Raw genomic sequence first — 16,498 nt, 5'->3', positions numbered from 1 at the left:
AATGCATATTTTGGGCTGCAGTGCAAGTGGCCAAGGAGATTGTGAGCAAGCTAGAAGATGCCAGATCAGTCGCAAAGGGAGACAAGGGTGTCTTCCATTATATTTTGATAATTGTAGATTGTCGGAGCCTTGCAATCTTGTAGGCAAATTATTATAATCCGCAATTTGTTGAAGAATAATATAAACTCGTCTGTTGCACTGATTTTCCCTTAGTGTTTTTTCTAGGGACAATTGTCCAAAAATAACGGTGTCAATTTTTGTGTGTATACATCTATTTCTTAGTTTTGTATTCTGTATTTCCGCAACGTTTTTTTTTTTAATGGTGAAGAATGCATCAATGATTTAATTGTTATTTTCCGTTAATAATTAACAAAAGACAAATAAATTGCTAACAATTAGAAGATTAAACTCTAGTTGTTGCATATAAGGAATTTTCACAGAAGTGGCATTTATAGTACATTAATGATTAGTTATTCTTGCATCAACCATCTAGAATCTAGATTCTATCAATCACAAAGAGACGTACAAATTTTTGAGTCATATAATAGAAAGTAGACCATCAGTTATCTAGCAACTGTCAACAATAACATGACCAAATTGTTATGTTTCCAAAATAGGCCATATACACACCAAAATGAGCTAGTTGCTACGCACCTCTGTACAGAAGAATTTTTCATCAATTGTGAAAGCACCCATGTTACCAAATGTTGTAGCTATGTGGCAGAATCGCCATGCATGTTCCATCACAACTTCACAAACAATGTTTAGCCATCACTTATATCGAGATCCTCATCACTAGTATCATTCTTCATTCATCTCCTCTTGTCTAGCCTTTGCCTCTACCTCAATTCACTAGGGACATTAATCAACATCACCCAATTTTTATTAAACTTCCTAATCCAAGCCTTAAAATATGGTAGAAAAAGATTAACATGCTTGCAATGGTTTTGGCTTGAGTGAAGGGTACATTTTTGCTAAGATCATGACAAAGGAGTTCAACAATTAATACCATCAACGTTGGGGTACATATAGGGCTTGGTGCTCTTGATTAAATGCCAGTACATACCTCCATACGTGATAGAATCTAATGAAACATCACAATCTCATTGATCTTGAAATCATGAAAATTGTTAAGTTTGCTGAATTTTGAATGGGATATGAAATCATATTTTCTCCATTTGAAGTATGATGAGGTTGGAAGCACTCAAACAACTTGGGTCAATTCATGGTCATGGTAAAAATTTAAGTAAAAGGATGATGCTTTTACTTCCAGAATTTAACATGACCATTAGGGAGCATCTAGGAAGACTCAAGGAGCATCAAGGGAGCACCTAGGGACTGTCTAGGAAAGCACGATTTGTCACATAACAGTTCCAAAATTCGAGGAAACGTGCAAATCTAGCTTGAAGCATGATTTTGTTTTTTGGAAGTGTGGTTCCAAGGGCATTTTGGTCGTGGTTTTGCACGATGCACGATTTCGGGGATTAGATTGATTTGAAGTCCACTTGGATCACCACGATACCAATTTATCAATCCTCGTGGATGAGGATAAACCATCTTTATATTCTTCCATGACCTTGCTCACTTGCTTCTACTGCGTGGAGAGGCCTTGTGTGGAGGCCATGGATGTGGCTGAGACATTCTCCTCACTTTGAGTGCGAATCAAGAAGAAGACACATTTCCTAGTCTGGAAGATGACCTTCGTGCATTACGTAGTAGAGATCAAAGAAACATTGGTAGGTGGAGCTACCTCTAGTATCCTGCATAGTTGTGTGCCCAAAGTAATAATAACACTGCGAGGTATAGACTCATATACCACATGACACTTACACAAGTACAGTTGGCCTAAAAGAACATCACAAATACCTCTGGTATCTTGCATAGTTGTGTACCCAAAGTAATAATAACACTGTGAGGCCTAGACTCATATATAACATGACACATCCACAAGTACAGTTGGCCTAAAAGAACATCACAAAATTCAAAGGGGGAAATATCATACGATATCTCAATCCTGAAAAGCTTGATGCTGTAGGGTAGGTGGCACTGTTGGTTGACGTGGAGCTCTCGCCCTTGGCAGAGCCACCCTACGGTGTATGGTTGTGTGTGTGGTGTTATTTATAGATCCGACTGCTTGATGACCTCTGTGAAAAGGGCGCTCACCTTCCTTCGATTCTTCGAGTTCACTTGGATGGACCTTGGTGGTAGTGATGGTTGCGTTGTGTTCTGTGTCAATGATTCGCTTCCCCTTGTCTAGATCTGATTCAGAGTCAGAACCTATATTTGACTTTTGAGAATTTTAGCTCGACCACCAATGATTGCTTTGAGCGAAATTCATCAGTGTTATGCCAAGGGCTCTTATGGAACTCGCACCACTTTCTTATTTCTTTCTTTGTCTTCTTATTAGCCTTCTTTGTTTGTGGTTGAGGGGTTGTCTTGGGGTGGTCCATCTTGGCTCTATCCTTTCTTTTGTGGATTAGTGTTGCCTTTGCCTTACTTTTGTTATAAGGAATTCGTAGATCCATACTCACACTTCTTTTGTTTGAATTTTTGCTCAATTTTGACGACATATTAATACGTCACGCCCAATGAGGAGGTGTTTACATGGGGGACAACCATAAGGAGCGCAAAGGTAATCTTTCCTCTATCGGAAAAATTGTGGACAAAAAAGTAGCCTTCTAGCAAATTTAACCATTTATCTAAAGCATCCACAATTATTTGGCCTTCAAATATAGGAATATAAAAAATAACTTGTACCTTGAAGGGGGTGACGCCTTCATAATTGTCTCTTGACAAAGATGCATTGACTGTTGGAATCCATCAAAGAATATGAGAAAAAATATCCATCATCTCGTTCCTTTGTTGTGCGAGGGCTTCCTCTAACAATGGTTTAATAAGATCTCCTGCTCCATCGCCTTTCTTTTCTTTTGCCATGGGGGGTTGTTGGGGTTGGTGAGGATAGTCTTGTAAAGGCTCAAGTAGTTCGAGTTCCAACTCCTTATACCTTGACCTTGTTGGGGACATGCACAAAAAGACAGATAAAGAGCAAACCACTCTTATACCACTTATCTGGATTTATGAAGGGAACGAAATGAATTACATCTATAACAACAACATAGAGATACAATAAAATGTGACTTCTGTTAATAAATGGAATGTGTTGAAACTGTAAATAATGTGTACTGAAACAAACTCTCTCGAATGGAGGTAGCTTATCTCTGAAAATAGATGTGATGGCTACGCGCATTTGCCAGAGCGCATTACAATGAGGCCGAAAAACTCTTCGCGCCGAGAGGAACTCTCCAACCTAGTATGGTAGAGATGTTTTAATGTAATGTTTATATAAAAAATTAAAAAAGGGAAAAAAGAAAGAAAGATTAATGTAATGTTTAGATAAAAAAGAAATAAGGGAAAAAAGAAAGAAAGATTAATGTAATGTAAACATTTTAACTCAGTCGAAATAAAATAAAATAAAAATAAAAATGACAAAATAAAAATAACTATAAAAATAAAATAATAATAAAACTAAAAATGGCCCATGGTACTTAGAACCCATGGTATTCATGTGGAATATAAGCCTATTTAAAGGAGAAATTAAACTAGGCTAGATCCATCTTAACTCTGGATCTGCCAAGTGCTGAGAGGGATCAAATCTCTTGATATGTAAACATCTTTTAGAGTGAAAAGAGATTTGATCCCTCTTGGCGCTTGGTAGATGCGGAATTAAGATGGATCTAGGTTGGTTTTAACATAAAACAATGAGGAAACTTTAAACTTCCAAAAACCTATCCTTGGGAGATGAAATGCTAAAAGATTTCGGGCCCTGATGGGGTTATAGTTGGTACCTCAACTTCCCAGTCATAACTTTTGCATATAATCTCTGTTTCACGCGCTTGGTAGCTTGTTGTAAAGGTGTAGTTGAGAAGTGTACATTTTGATCAAGCTTAGGCTATCCCTGTGGCTATCGCTTGGGCCCTTGCCACATCAAAAAAATGTGGTTTAGGGCCTCAAAATGGCCCTAGAAGTTTAGGACCCAAAAAACTGTTGAAAAACTGCAAAGATGGAGAAATGTGCTCTGAGCCAGTGGCATGGTGGGGTGGCCACCGATATCCACTTGGATCACCACGACATTGTAGATGTTAGCCAACTAAAGTTACATGAGCTATCACATTTGGAAGAATAGGTTGCTGTTACTCGTCCTTGAGCAACTATTCCCAACTTTCAGCCTCGTTTGTTTGATGATATATTGCTTGATGTCTAAACCAGAACCGTATGGCTGAAGCAGACAACCTTGTATTTGGTTGGATGGAAAGCAAACTACTTACCCTAGCTAAGTGACTGCATCAATTGGATTTTGAGCAGCAGTTTCTCCCACTTACTGTAGAAATTGTAGACACATTACTCGAAATAGGGAGGAAATGATGAGAGGTGTAGGTTAGTATTATGACCCTGAGGAGGGAATATATGGCGTTTAAATGCATACGTAGTAGGGTAATTGTATATGTGAGGGTGGTCGGCCTAATAAAGGACCTGCATGCGCAATGTGTGAATAAGTATATATTGAGATTATGTAGTCATTATTGAAAGGGAACAAATGATTTGGATATATGAATGTATTGGGATATTTGGAGGAGGTTTTTCTATTATGTAAGGAGTTATTGTGTAACTCATCTCTCTTATCTGTTTTGGAATAGTGCTCCATGCTAAAGTATCATGTACATTGTGTATATTCTGGTTTATTATGCTATGTTTGGTATTCAGTACATAACAATTAGTAGAACAAGTAATACTACAATTATACTATTCATACATTAATCCTTCTCACCTACTAGCAGTGCATAACGCACTAGTCAATAAAATATAATGGTACTTTTGTTTCCAGGTTTGATTCGAGTCGTGGTTTCCAGCTAGTTTTGGGCAACCACAGTTTTTTAGAGTGGGTTTTATGTGACCCTAAGCCCATTTAAAGACATGAATGTTGTGTAAAGCATGTGTAGCTGTACAACTCTGGCCTTTCTCGTGTCCTTTTGTTTGATTGTTTATTTTCTCTTGGCTCTCTGCCTTTTGTTTGTGTTTATATGAGATTATCTACCTATCCATGCTATACTCTATTTCAGACATGCGTCTAAGAAGTATCCAAGACATCCAGGAAGTATCCTGATCCAATTCATATTTTGGAGTATCCAGATCCAAATCATATTTGTGAGGATTCAGGAGCAAGCTGTAAGGATTTGATAATGTAGGTGATACTGATATGTGATTCATCTGATACAAATAATTTTGAATCAAGAAAGAATTGCCATTCAAAATATGCAAGTGAAAGTAAAAGCAATCTGCTTCATCATGAATGGCAGATTAGTTGCTATGATAGCTACTGACATTATTAGGGCCGAATATATGTAGATTCTTACCCATCCTAAATGCAATTGAAAAACTCAGCAATGATATTGTAATATTGTATTTATACTTTCTAGTAACCCTAAGCATAACAAGACATTACCTAACATTCACAGCAAAAGCGTCAGCAAAATTTTTGTAATGTTTTGTATTGGGTAAGTCTGCACCTTGATCTCATTTTTCCAGGGCTCTTTATTCTGCTTTCTTAATAGAGATTCATGTCATAATTCTTGTTGCAGGATTTCAGAGAGAAAGAACTCTGTATTAAAACATAAGAAGAAATCTCCTAAGAAGAGAAAGAGCTTTGTACCAAGTGAAGAACAGGACAGTCTTCTTAAGGAGCTTTTTGAGCAGTAAGCTTCTCTGTAAAACATTCATTTATTTATTTCCAAGCCTGTGTTAGAACTTTGGTTTGACTACGTTGCACCTGCTTCTGATGATGTGTAGCCCTTTATCTTGTTATTTCTAGGGTTATGTTGTTGTTTACTTCTCTCTTAAAGTAGTTTAGCTTCTTTTAGCTTATGGGAGTCGCTCTGGTACTCCTACAGTTGTCACAAGTCATTCATGTGCACTAATAAAATTATCTTATCTTACCTATCTTGAGGATTTCTGCAGCTATTTCTTTAATATTTGTTATTGTTAAGATACGGGGACATCAGCAAATGGCTTTAAATAATCTGAGGTTGCTTTACTTTTCAGAAGCTTTCTGCTCATCATTGATTGATGTTGTCTGCAGACACAAAGAATACCGAAAGTGCAGCCATCTAATTGCGGAGTCAGTTGGACTGACAGTAGCTCAAGTGAATCAGAGGCTTAAGCTCCTTGGTCTTAAGGTCACCTCGAGAAAACGAGAATCTGGAATTGTTAAGAATTCTAGTGAGAAGGCCACCTCAAGGAAACAGAAATCTGGAGTTGTTAAGCTTTATGATGATGAAGAATTCAGAAGTTGCAGCTGTCTGATTGCTGAAGCAATTGGTCTACCGGTAGCTCAAGTCAAGCGCAAGCTTAAGATGCTTAGCTTTAAAGCCACCTCAAGAAAATCCAAATCTGGAGTTAAGGATTCTACTGCTAAAGATGATGAGGCTACAGTAGGGGTGGCGGATGCAGATGACTCTGATAATGAGCCACTTATGACCAAATTATTAGAGTACTGGAAATGACATTTTTTCAATTTTCAATTTTATTTTGTTTTTCACATATTCATTTTATTTTGCAATTGGAGATGAAGCACTTCTCACATTTCACTTATCAAGATGTCTATAAAAACAGCACTGGTGTACTTAAGGTCTGACATTGATATTGACCTGCAGATCTCAGAACATGAGCATACAAAAGGGGAATACGGCTGAAGCATGCAACAAGTCTGTCAAGGAATCTGGAGTTGATGAGCATTTGAGTGGTAAGGATGATGAGATTGCCGTTGGGCAGGGAGATGATGATGAAATCAGGAAGTGCAGTCGTCTTATTAGTGAAGCAGTTGGTCTACCAGTAACACAAGTTGAGCGCAAGCTTAAGATGCTTAGCGTTAAGGTCACTTCAAGAAAATCCAGTTCTGGAGTTAGACAGTCCACCAATAAGGATGATAAGGCTGCAGTAGGGGTGGGGGAAGCAGATGATTCAGATGATGAGCCACTTATAACCAAATTAGAGAAGTACCTTGGACGTCCTTTCTCAAATGTTAAATGTTATCTTGTTTTCCATACAGTTAGTTTTATTTATGGTTGTAAATGAACCTCTACTTGAATTTTCACTTATCATACTGTCTTTAGAAACAATACTGGTATACTTACGGTCTCTGATATATTGACTTGCAGATCTCAAAACATGAGAATACAGGAGGAAAATAAATCTGGAGTTGATGAACATTTGTGTGACAAGGATTACGAGAATACGCAAGGAGTGGGAGATGGAAATAACTTGGATGATGAGATTCTCATGACAAGATTATTGAAGTACAATTTTATTTGTCAAGCTTTGCATACTGATTTAGTTTTCATCTGCTGGCATTGTTTGAATTTAGAGATGAAGCATCATTCAAACCTTTTTCATTCATCTTTGTTGTGAGATATAGGCATAGGGTTGCAGTACAGTGCTTCAGCATTAATATTAGTTTGTGGATTACAGAACATAGATAGTATAGAAGCAAATAATGAATGAAGCATAAACATTGAAATGCGACTTTTGAGAATATAGTATTATCTATTAACAAATTCATGTTACGAGGGAACCACTCTCGAGAGGTGGGAAACCCGTTCCAATGGTTCCCGCTCTCCTGGGAGCTTTGGAACTGTATGGGAACGTTCCCTTTTCAACGGACGCTGCAATGGGAGCTGGGGAAAGTTCCGGGAGCTTTGAAGACTGTTTTTTTTGGAGTTTCGGCGTTCCCTGGGGTTGGTGAATACAAAGCCTGTAGAAAAATATGCTGAACTGCCCACAAAACATAAGCCTATGTTGAAACTTTCGCAGGAAGAAAGGCCAAAGAAATCCTTAACACCGATATCCTTAATTGAGAAACTGAAGTAATCTCTTGATGGGTTAAGGAAGCGTGTGGTACCTCGATGTAAGGGCAATATCTGAGATGTCATGCTGATGAGTATTTCTTTCGCTGTTTATGTATATATATCCCAGAAGATTGTGTGTGCATATTGTATGTGGCAATCGATGTTTAAACATTAGAGTTGCTTTAATTTTTCTCTTAAGAATAACTAGAGAAACATATGTAAAACTGTTCCTTTGTATTTTTAAGCCAGAGTGTTTCAAAGACTGGTCATGTGTCAGAAAACTGATAATGAACTTGACATTTTAATATTATATATATAAAAGGGAGAGACTTGGGGAGAGAGACAACCAGAGAATATATTTATATATAAGAGAGATTATATATTTATTATCTATATATTTAGATTGATTTTAATATTTGAATATTTTGATTCATTATTAATTTTAATTATTATATAAATTATATAATTAAAAAAATATTTTTTGTTTTTATATTTTTAATTTTTTATTATTATATAATATTACCGCTCCCAATTAGCCGTTTCCTGTAAATTTTGGGGAAATCTCTAGTCGTTCCCGACACCCGTACCCAAGTTCCTAACATTCCCATGGTCCAGAATCCCATGCAACATAGACAAATTGATAATTGAACCAATTATGAATTGTAGAAATTTCATGCCCTTGGGCAATTGATGCAAAACAGAAATGTCGCCTTCTTCCTAGAAGGTTTCTCAGATCTTAGTGCTAGAATTTTCAGCCTTTAGGACTGCTGTAGATTAGAGTATAAAACAATATCGGAAAGCTCACAATAATTCACTTCAAAGTTCAAGCACCTCAAACTTCCTAGCGATTTGAGGAGAAAAGATGCCAAACAAAGAGATAAGTCTCTGCCCCTTCTAGGGCAACACATCAGCCAGTAATCAGACCTGAAAGTGCAGTTTTACAGCAGTAAAATCAGCCCCTGCTACTGTTGAAGGGTAATTAATTACATATATATTATGTAAAATATAATATTCATTATATAAAAGTAACTTATATTACAATATAAATTTATCTTAATTTTATAAAATGAATATAAAATTTAAAATATATAAATTTTGTTATATGGTTATAAATTAATCTATTTAAGTTAAATATTATATAACTTATTATGTATTTATCTTAGATATAATTCTTACTCATTATATTTATTTAGATTGATTTCTTATTATTTTATGTTATATTTTATTTTAAGGGGTGTGTATACACACACACACTGAAAAATGTGTTAGAGAATGTAACTAGTTTCGGTTTTCATAATTTGTACCATTATGTATTTTATGTAAAAAATAAATGAAAAGAAAAAGAAAAATTATTATTATTTTCTAGGTAAGCATGTTCTTCGTGTTTTTAGGCTTTTGAGTCACAGAGTCAGAGTCCTATTTTGGACCAATTGTAAAGAAAAAGGAAAAGAAAAAAGAAAAGGAAAAAGAAACATTTAAATGTAAATTTTGGGACAGAAACCCCTCTACCCCTCAAATTGGCCTTGCCCCAATGGACATGTCTATTGCACCTCTCTGAACTGTATATGAACTATATAAATAGAGAATAGATGGAGCTCATTTGGACACACACACTTGGATGGTTTTGGTCCAAAATATCACAGAGAAGATGAAAAAGATGAAGGCCGAAGTCTGAAAAAGGATCTGCCTTGATACATCTCTTGTTGCTGGTTTCTTGCTGGTGAATCTGCTGGAAGGAAGAATGATGTGACTTGGCATCTAGAGGTGGAGATTTCTGTGGTTATGGGTTTTTGATATTTCATTCAATCTGATTCTATAAGAAGAGATTTTTCTGTGTTTCCCCTTTGGAGGGGTTCTGCCCTGGCTTGGAGCCTATATCTTGTGTTCTATTGTCTTTTGTGATCTTCATGTTTTATGTAATTGCTTGATGAAGAAAGAAAACATAATAATAATAATACTCTCAGATTCTCAAATAATCATTATGGAATGGGAATCTGACAATAGGTTAAAAACCTCTTGATTTCCAACATTGTATCAGAGCAAGGCACTTTATAGAAGGAGGTTTGGAGATCACTCGGTTAGCATTAAATTGAAGACTTTGTGGAAACCCTACTCAAGAGAGTCGATTCTGTGAAGTTCGCATTCAATGGTTTTGGCTTGCTTAATCTGGAGCCCTCACACTCACAGAGATTTACAATATCATTCGCTCGTTGTAAATTTTTGAGATTGATCACAGTAATTATTGATCATATTACCCTGTAGCTCTTTTTTGTGGTGACAAGAATATATGACAGACGATCAAAGATGGTTATAAAAGCAAGAAATAACTCTTTCTCCAATATAACACAAGCTCTGTGGTATATATATTGTGACCTTATATTTATGACACAAAGACTTGTATTGATTTGCATATAGTTAAGGTGAAGGGCTCGCATTTGTTATACAGTGCGACGGAAATTACTCGTTAGTTTTGATGGCACTGGGTTGACTAAGGTCCACACCTTTTTAATTCTTGTGGCCCGCGTAAAATTGTATGGATCTTGTGATTCGTATGCAGATTGTAGCAAAGGGCTGCATTGTTACAATGGCTTGGTGTTGTGCAGTGTCGAGTCTTATTTGAGAAGTGGTCGTAACAAAGATACATGTCAATGGCATTATGTTATTCACATTTTCTCGGCTCGCTATTCTAATTAACATTTGGCATCGTTCTAAAGAATGGTGTTGTTTGATTCTGAAAAGAGGCGTCAGTTGGTTTAATTATGAGAAATGGCTCTAATATGATGTTATCACACGACAAATTGCACTACATCATTCGATGGCTCGTTTTGTGGTTTACACAGTGACTTGTATACAATATGGTTGTACATTGACATCAAACATAAGACTGTGGCTTTTGTAGATCACATACGTAGTTCCTATGGCTCATATAATATTCCTAGAAGAGGAATGACATTTATCTAATGTTTGATACAAGTGCGAATGTAACTAGCAAGAAGACTTGATGCTGTGATTTACAACAAAAATCTATGAGAGATTATAAGGCATGGATATGGACAAGAAGAATCAGTCATCATGTAGCCGACGTGTAAGAAAGGCAGTGTTTTGAACTGATGGACGTAGCTAGAAAAGACACGTAAAGAAAGAATGGATCCTTGCATAGAAAGATCAGATGAAACTAGTGCAAAGGTATGTACAATATTGTTTCTTGTCATTAGAAAGGGTCGATAAAGTAATCAGGGTTTTGTAGCTAAGGTTTGTAGATTTTCCAAGTTTTTTTTTGTATCTAAGGCTTGTAAACCCTTGATGGGACCTGGATTGGAAAACCCTAGAAAGATGAAAAACCCTAACCCTAATTTGTAGTTATTCCTATATAGAAACCCTTGCAATTGAATTTAAAATACTAGGGTTTACAGATAATCTCGGGTATATGGTAAACCATAACAAGAATTGAATTGGATAAACCCTAAGTTGTGACATCAAAACCATAGGGCTAATGTTTCCGCTGAAAGTAAAAATCTTATCAAGGATAAGATCAAGGAATTTAGGGTTTGTATTTAAAAACCCTAAGAGTTCACCCTTTGAGGTACCATAGATACCCTAGATTGATAGAATTGACATCATGCTTTTGTATTTGTATGTTGTGCTTGGTTGTACTTGTTGGTGAACATTGCAGGTACATATAAAGGAAGCAAGTAGAGAAAGATGGCAATGCAAAGTAGTTCTTACGCTTGTTAATGACTTTTTGAAAATGATGAGCATGATGGAAAGAGGGAACTATAAGGACCTTGAAACAAGTTCATTAATGATTAAAAGAGTAAGCATGCATTGTTGCATTTTCTAAAAGAGTCTTTGTTGTTATGAAGCATGGCATCATAGATAGAAGCACATGATAGTAGAAAAATTAGAATCTACTTATTTGATTTGCTTTGGGAAAGATCATCTAGTTTAAAGAGAATGAGAAAATTGGAATCATATTGCATATTATTATTCATCCAAGTATTTTCTAACATCATGTTAGAGGGAGTCATTTTGCAAAGAGGGATCATAAAGATCCTATAAGAATCCTCATTTTGGAAGATTCTTGGTAGCAACATTATGATTGATATATATTCCATCTAGTATGGAATCAATACTCTTGGAGGATGAAAGAATGCGGATGGTCAAAGTTCTAGGGGCAAGAAGTAAGCTCATTCAGAAGGGATGGCTAGATGATTGTATGAAAAGCAAAGGTATGCATATTGTAAGTAACTCTTCAGGGAAAGGTTCATATCTATAAGAATCTTGCAAACAGAGTTGGATATAAAATGTGCTCGGTAAGCCTTCCATATGGATGCATGATGTTCGAAAGAAGAAATGTGACATGCTTTGGTATAGAAAGAGATCATAAAGATCAACATCAAGTATAGTCTTCGAAAGAAAGAAAGGGAGTTAACAATGACAACTCCAAGGAAGATATTACAACTTGGTAATCAAGCTCGATCCATGGGCACTCGTTAAAATGAATGCATGAAGAAAGATTCATGTGGAGATGGATTATGTGAAAGGATGTTGACCTCGAATAACTCAAGTAAACTAATGCTTTGATGAGAAAGCCATTGTGATAAGGTAAGTCTGGACTCTGATGTTAATATTTTTGTTATTAGTTATTTGGTTAATGCATTGTTTTGCTACCTGGAAGGATATTGCATGAATACATGATGACAATTGAGGCAAGTTCAACTATATGGATTCAATATATGGTTTTGGCAATCGTTTAGTCAAGATATTTGAATCATCATCTTGGGATTGAAAGGTAGCAGTGTGAAGAGATAACTTGAAATTCAAGTTCGTACAATGGAGATCACTTTTAGAGGGAGCTATGATGGGTTTGAAGTTTGATAAGGCTCAATATAATGCTTTCTTTGATGATAAAGAAAGGAAAGTGATATTCAAGGTCAATGGCCCAAACCTTGTCATTAGATTGGAGGAAGAGATACTGAGGAAAGAAGGAACCATGCAGATATCTCCATAAAGAATAGATGGTTGATGCTCTTATGAGAACAAGCTAGAGAGCTTGTGGTTATGACTTCCCAACTAAAAGGAAGTGAAAGGATCTCTTCTATGCCTTGGAAGAAGTATGAAGTCTCCTAATATCTGTGAAGGAGCAAGGATCTATTCCAAATGGGAATAGTGATCTCTTCTTTGGTTGAGAGGGAGTGATGATTAAAACATCACATGTACATTCTCCTCTTCATGTTTCATGCACTTGACTAGGACTAACAACCACAAGTCTAAGTGAAGGCCATGGAGGGAGAATGGTGGAGGATTAGATAAGCATTTGTGGTTTCCTTGATTATAGAAAATCCAAGAAAGGAAAGGTACCAACACTCTTTGAGGATTGGATAGGTGTTGAAGATAAGAGTGGACAAAGATGATTGATATTCTTTGAGGATTCAAGATTGGAAATCCAAGATAAGAATAATCTTAAACGGACATACCCGGTGAACATCCGGGTGGGGTATGTGCCTTAGACGTAGTGCGGTATCTCACGTAAAGCCTCCCATCATAATGCTCTCGAATGAAGTTGAGCTTGTCAAGTTAGGCCTCAATGACATTGTTGATTATGATGTTGATGCTTACAGATGGCTTACCAATTTGACTCTTCTTATGAGAATATTTCAGTTTAAGAATATCCATGTACCAGGTGTACAATTATGAATACCTCCTTAGTTAAGAGGGAGTGTTGGAGAATGTAACTAGTTTTGGTCTTCATAATTTGTACCATTATTGTAGGCAAGTTCAACTGTATGGATTGAATATATGGTTTTGGCAATCATGTAGTCAAGGTGTTTGCATCATCATCTTGGGATTGAAAGGTAGCAGTGTGAAGAGATGACCTGAAATTCAAGTTCGTACAATGAAGATCACTTTTATAGGGAGCTATGATTGGCTTGAAGTTTGATAAGGCTCAATATAATGCCTTCTTTGATGATGAAGAAAGGAAAGTGATATGCAAGGTCGATAGCCCAAACCCTTTCACTAGATTGAAGGAAGAGATACTGAGGAAAGAAGGAACCATGCATATATCTCCATAAAGAACAAATAATTTGATAGTTATGAGAACAAGCTAGAGAGCTTGTGGTTATGACTTCCCAACTAAAAGGAAGTGAAAGGATCTCTTCTATGCCTTAGAAGAAGTATGAAGTCTCTTGATATTTGTGAAGAAGAAAGGAGCTATTTCAAATGGGAATAGGGATCTCTTCTTTGGTTGAGAGGGATGATGATTAAAACATCACATGTGCATTCTCTTCTTCATGTGTCATGCACTTGACTAGGACTAACAACCGCAAGTCTAAGTGAAGGCCATGGAGGGAGAATGGTGGAGGATTGGATAAGACTTTGTGGTTTCCTTGAGGATAAACAATCCAAGAAAGGAAAAGTATCGACACTCTTTGAGGATTGGATAGGTATTGAAGATAAGAGTGGTCAAAGATGGGATTGATATTCTTTGATGATTCAGGATTGGAAATCCAAGATAAGAATAATCTTAAAGGGACATACTTGGTGAACATTCGGGTGGGGTATGTGCCTTAGATGTAGTGTGGTATCTCACGTAAAGCCTCCCAGCATAATGCTCTCGAATGAAGTTGAGCTTGTCAAGTTAGGCCTCAATGACAATGTTGATTATGATGTTGATGCTTACAAATGGCTTACCAATCTGACTCTTCTTATGAGAATATTTTAGTTTGAGAATATCCATGCACCAGGTGTACAATTATCAATACCTCCCTAGTTAAGAGGGAGTGTTGGAGAATGTAACTAGTTTCGGTCTTCATAATTTGTACCATTATGTATTTTATGCAAAAAGCAAATGAAAAGAAAAAGAAAAATTATTATTATTTTCTAGATAAGCACGTTCTTTGTGCTTTTAGGTTTTGGGTCAGATTCCCCTCTAGATGCCAAGTCAGCTTACATGTCAAGTCAGCCTTGCCCCAATGGACATGTCTATTCACACCTCTCTGAATTGTACAAATAGAGGATAGATGGAGCTCATTTGGATACACACACTTGGATGGTTTTGGTCTGAAATATTGCAGAGAAGATGAGGAAGATGAGGAAGGCTGAAGTTTGAAAGAAGATCTACCTTGATACATCTCTTGTTGTTGTTTTCTTGCTAATGAATATGTTGGAAGGAAGAATAATTTGACTTGGAATCTAGAGGTGGAGATTTATTTGGTTATGGGTCTTGGATATCTCCTTCGATTTGATTCTATAAGAAGAGATTTTTGTGAGTTTTCACCTAGGAGGGGTTTTGCCCTGGCTTGGAGCTTATATCTTGTGTTCTATTGTCTTTTGTGATCTTCATGTTTTATGTAATTGCTTGATGAAGAAAGAAAACAATAATAATAATAATATTGTTAGATTGTCAAGTAATTATCATGTAATGGTAATAAGTTAAAAACCTCCTTATTTCCAACAAAATGTATATAGCTGAGCTTAATGTTGAACCTCATTTGAACCTTATTTGAAAATTCAAATTTGAATTGAACATAATTATTGTCAAACACGAACTCAAACTTGAATTGAATGACATGGTTTGAACTTTGAAGCCTTATGCGTTCCCTTGCCCCATATATATATATATATAGAAAAATGTACATAGTTGAGCTTACTGTCGAACTTCATTTGAATCTTATTTGAAAATTCATATTCGAATCAAACATAATTGTTGTCAAACTTGAACTGAATGACATGGTTTGAAGCCCTAGGAGTTCCCTTGCCACACACATACACACACACTCACACACATATAATTCTAAGCTTAATGTTAGACCTTATTTGAATCTTATTTGAAAATTCATATTCAAATCAAACATAATTGTTGTCAAACCCGAACTTGACCTTGAATTGTGTGACATGTTTTGAAGCCCCAGGTGTCCCCTTGCCATCTCCAACCTCCAAAAAGGAAACCAAATTGCTAGATGTCAACTAGGGCTTGAAGCCCTCCATAATGCACAATACTCCACATTCCTTGTAGCACTCTTTAAACATGTGACTCATCCATGAGGCCTCAGTGAAGGGCATCCACAAAACTACCAAGAGATCTCCAATGCCTAAGGGAAGAACATTGAGCCTACAATTAGTTGGGGTCAAGCATTCTCTAAGCATGTTATTTCAATTGTGCATATCCATGATGGACCATCTCTCATGGTACGATCCATCTTGGACCATCCAGGGGTTGAACATATACCTTGTACTAAAAAATTTCATGAAATGGTCCCCAATCACGGGGTAATCACTTTTGGAGTAACATGAAAATCTTTCCATATTGATTTTGTTTTCATTTGCTAACATTATTTGAATTTAGAGATGAGGCATCTTTTGAACTTTTTCTGACCAAGATTCATTATAAGATATGTTGTGTAATGTTCTCTATTAATTGATTGGCCAAGGGGGGCAAAGTAGCCTATATGACCTTATGGGCTATAGTCGTGATAAAAGGGTAAAAACCCAAATTTTCCAATGTCGGGGAAACATTGTGCAAAAGTTGGGTAGGTTGGGGCAAAAAAAACCTCAAAAGTGGTAGTTGCACTCACAACCCTGCACATTTGTGAGCCCAT

The 16,498-nt window shown here is 36.4% G+C and overlaps 1 protein-coding gene across 3 annotated transcripts in view; it reads left to right on the top strand.

Annotated features, from left to right (window-relative positions):
- ATIM (timeless family protein) overlaps positions 1-16,498 on the top strand; it is a 119,614-nt gene that overhangs the window by 78,023 nt on the left and 25,093 nt on the right. For all 3 annotated transcript variants that reach the window (XM_089406000.1, XM_089405999.1, XM_089406001.1), the window contains exons 17-20: positions 5,637-5,750; positions 6,134-6,544; positions 6,708-7,049; positions 7,212-7,349. In XM_089406000.1, coding sequence (XP_089262126.1) covers positions 5,637-5,750; positions 6,134-6,544; positions 6,708-7,049; positions 7,212-7,349 — 1,005 coding nt within the window. The remainder of the gene's footprint in view (positions 1-5,636; positions 5,751-6,133; positions 6,545-6,707; positions 7,050-7,211; positions 7,350-16,498) is intronic.

Source organism: Pinus tabuliformis, chromosome 2_2 (assembly GCF_031772625.1).
Source record: "Pinus tabuliformis cultivar Carrire ecotype Pingquan chromosome 2_2, CPIR1, whole genome shotgun sequence".
In the NCBI taxonomy this organism is placed as follows: Eukaryota; Viridiplantae; Streptophyta; class Pinopsida; order Pinales; family Pinaceae; genus Pinus; species Pinus tabuliformis.
Note: the sequence above shows the minus strand (reverse complement) of the source record. Positions and strands in the feature narration are given on the sequence as shown.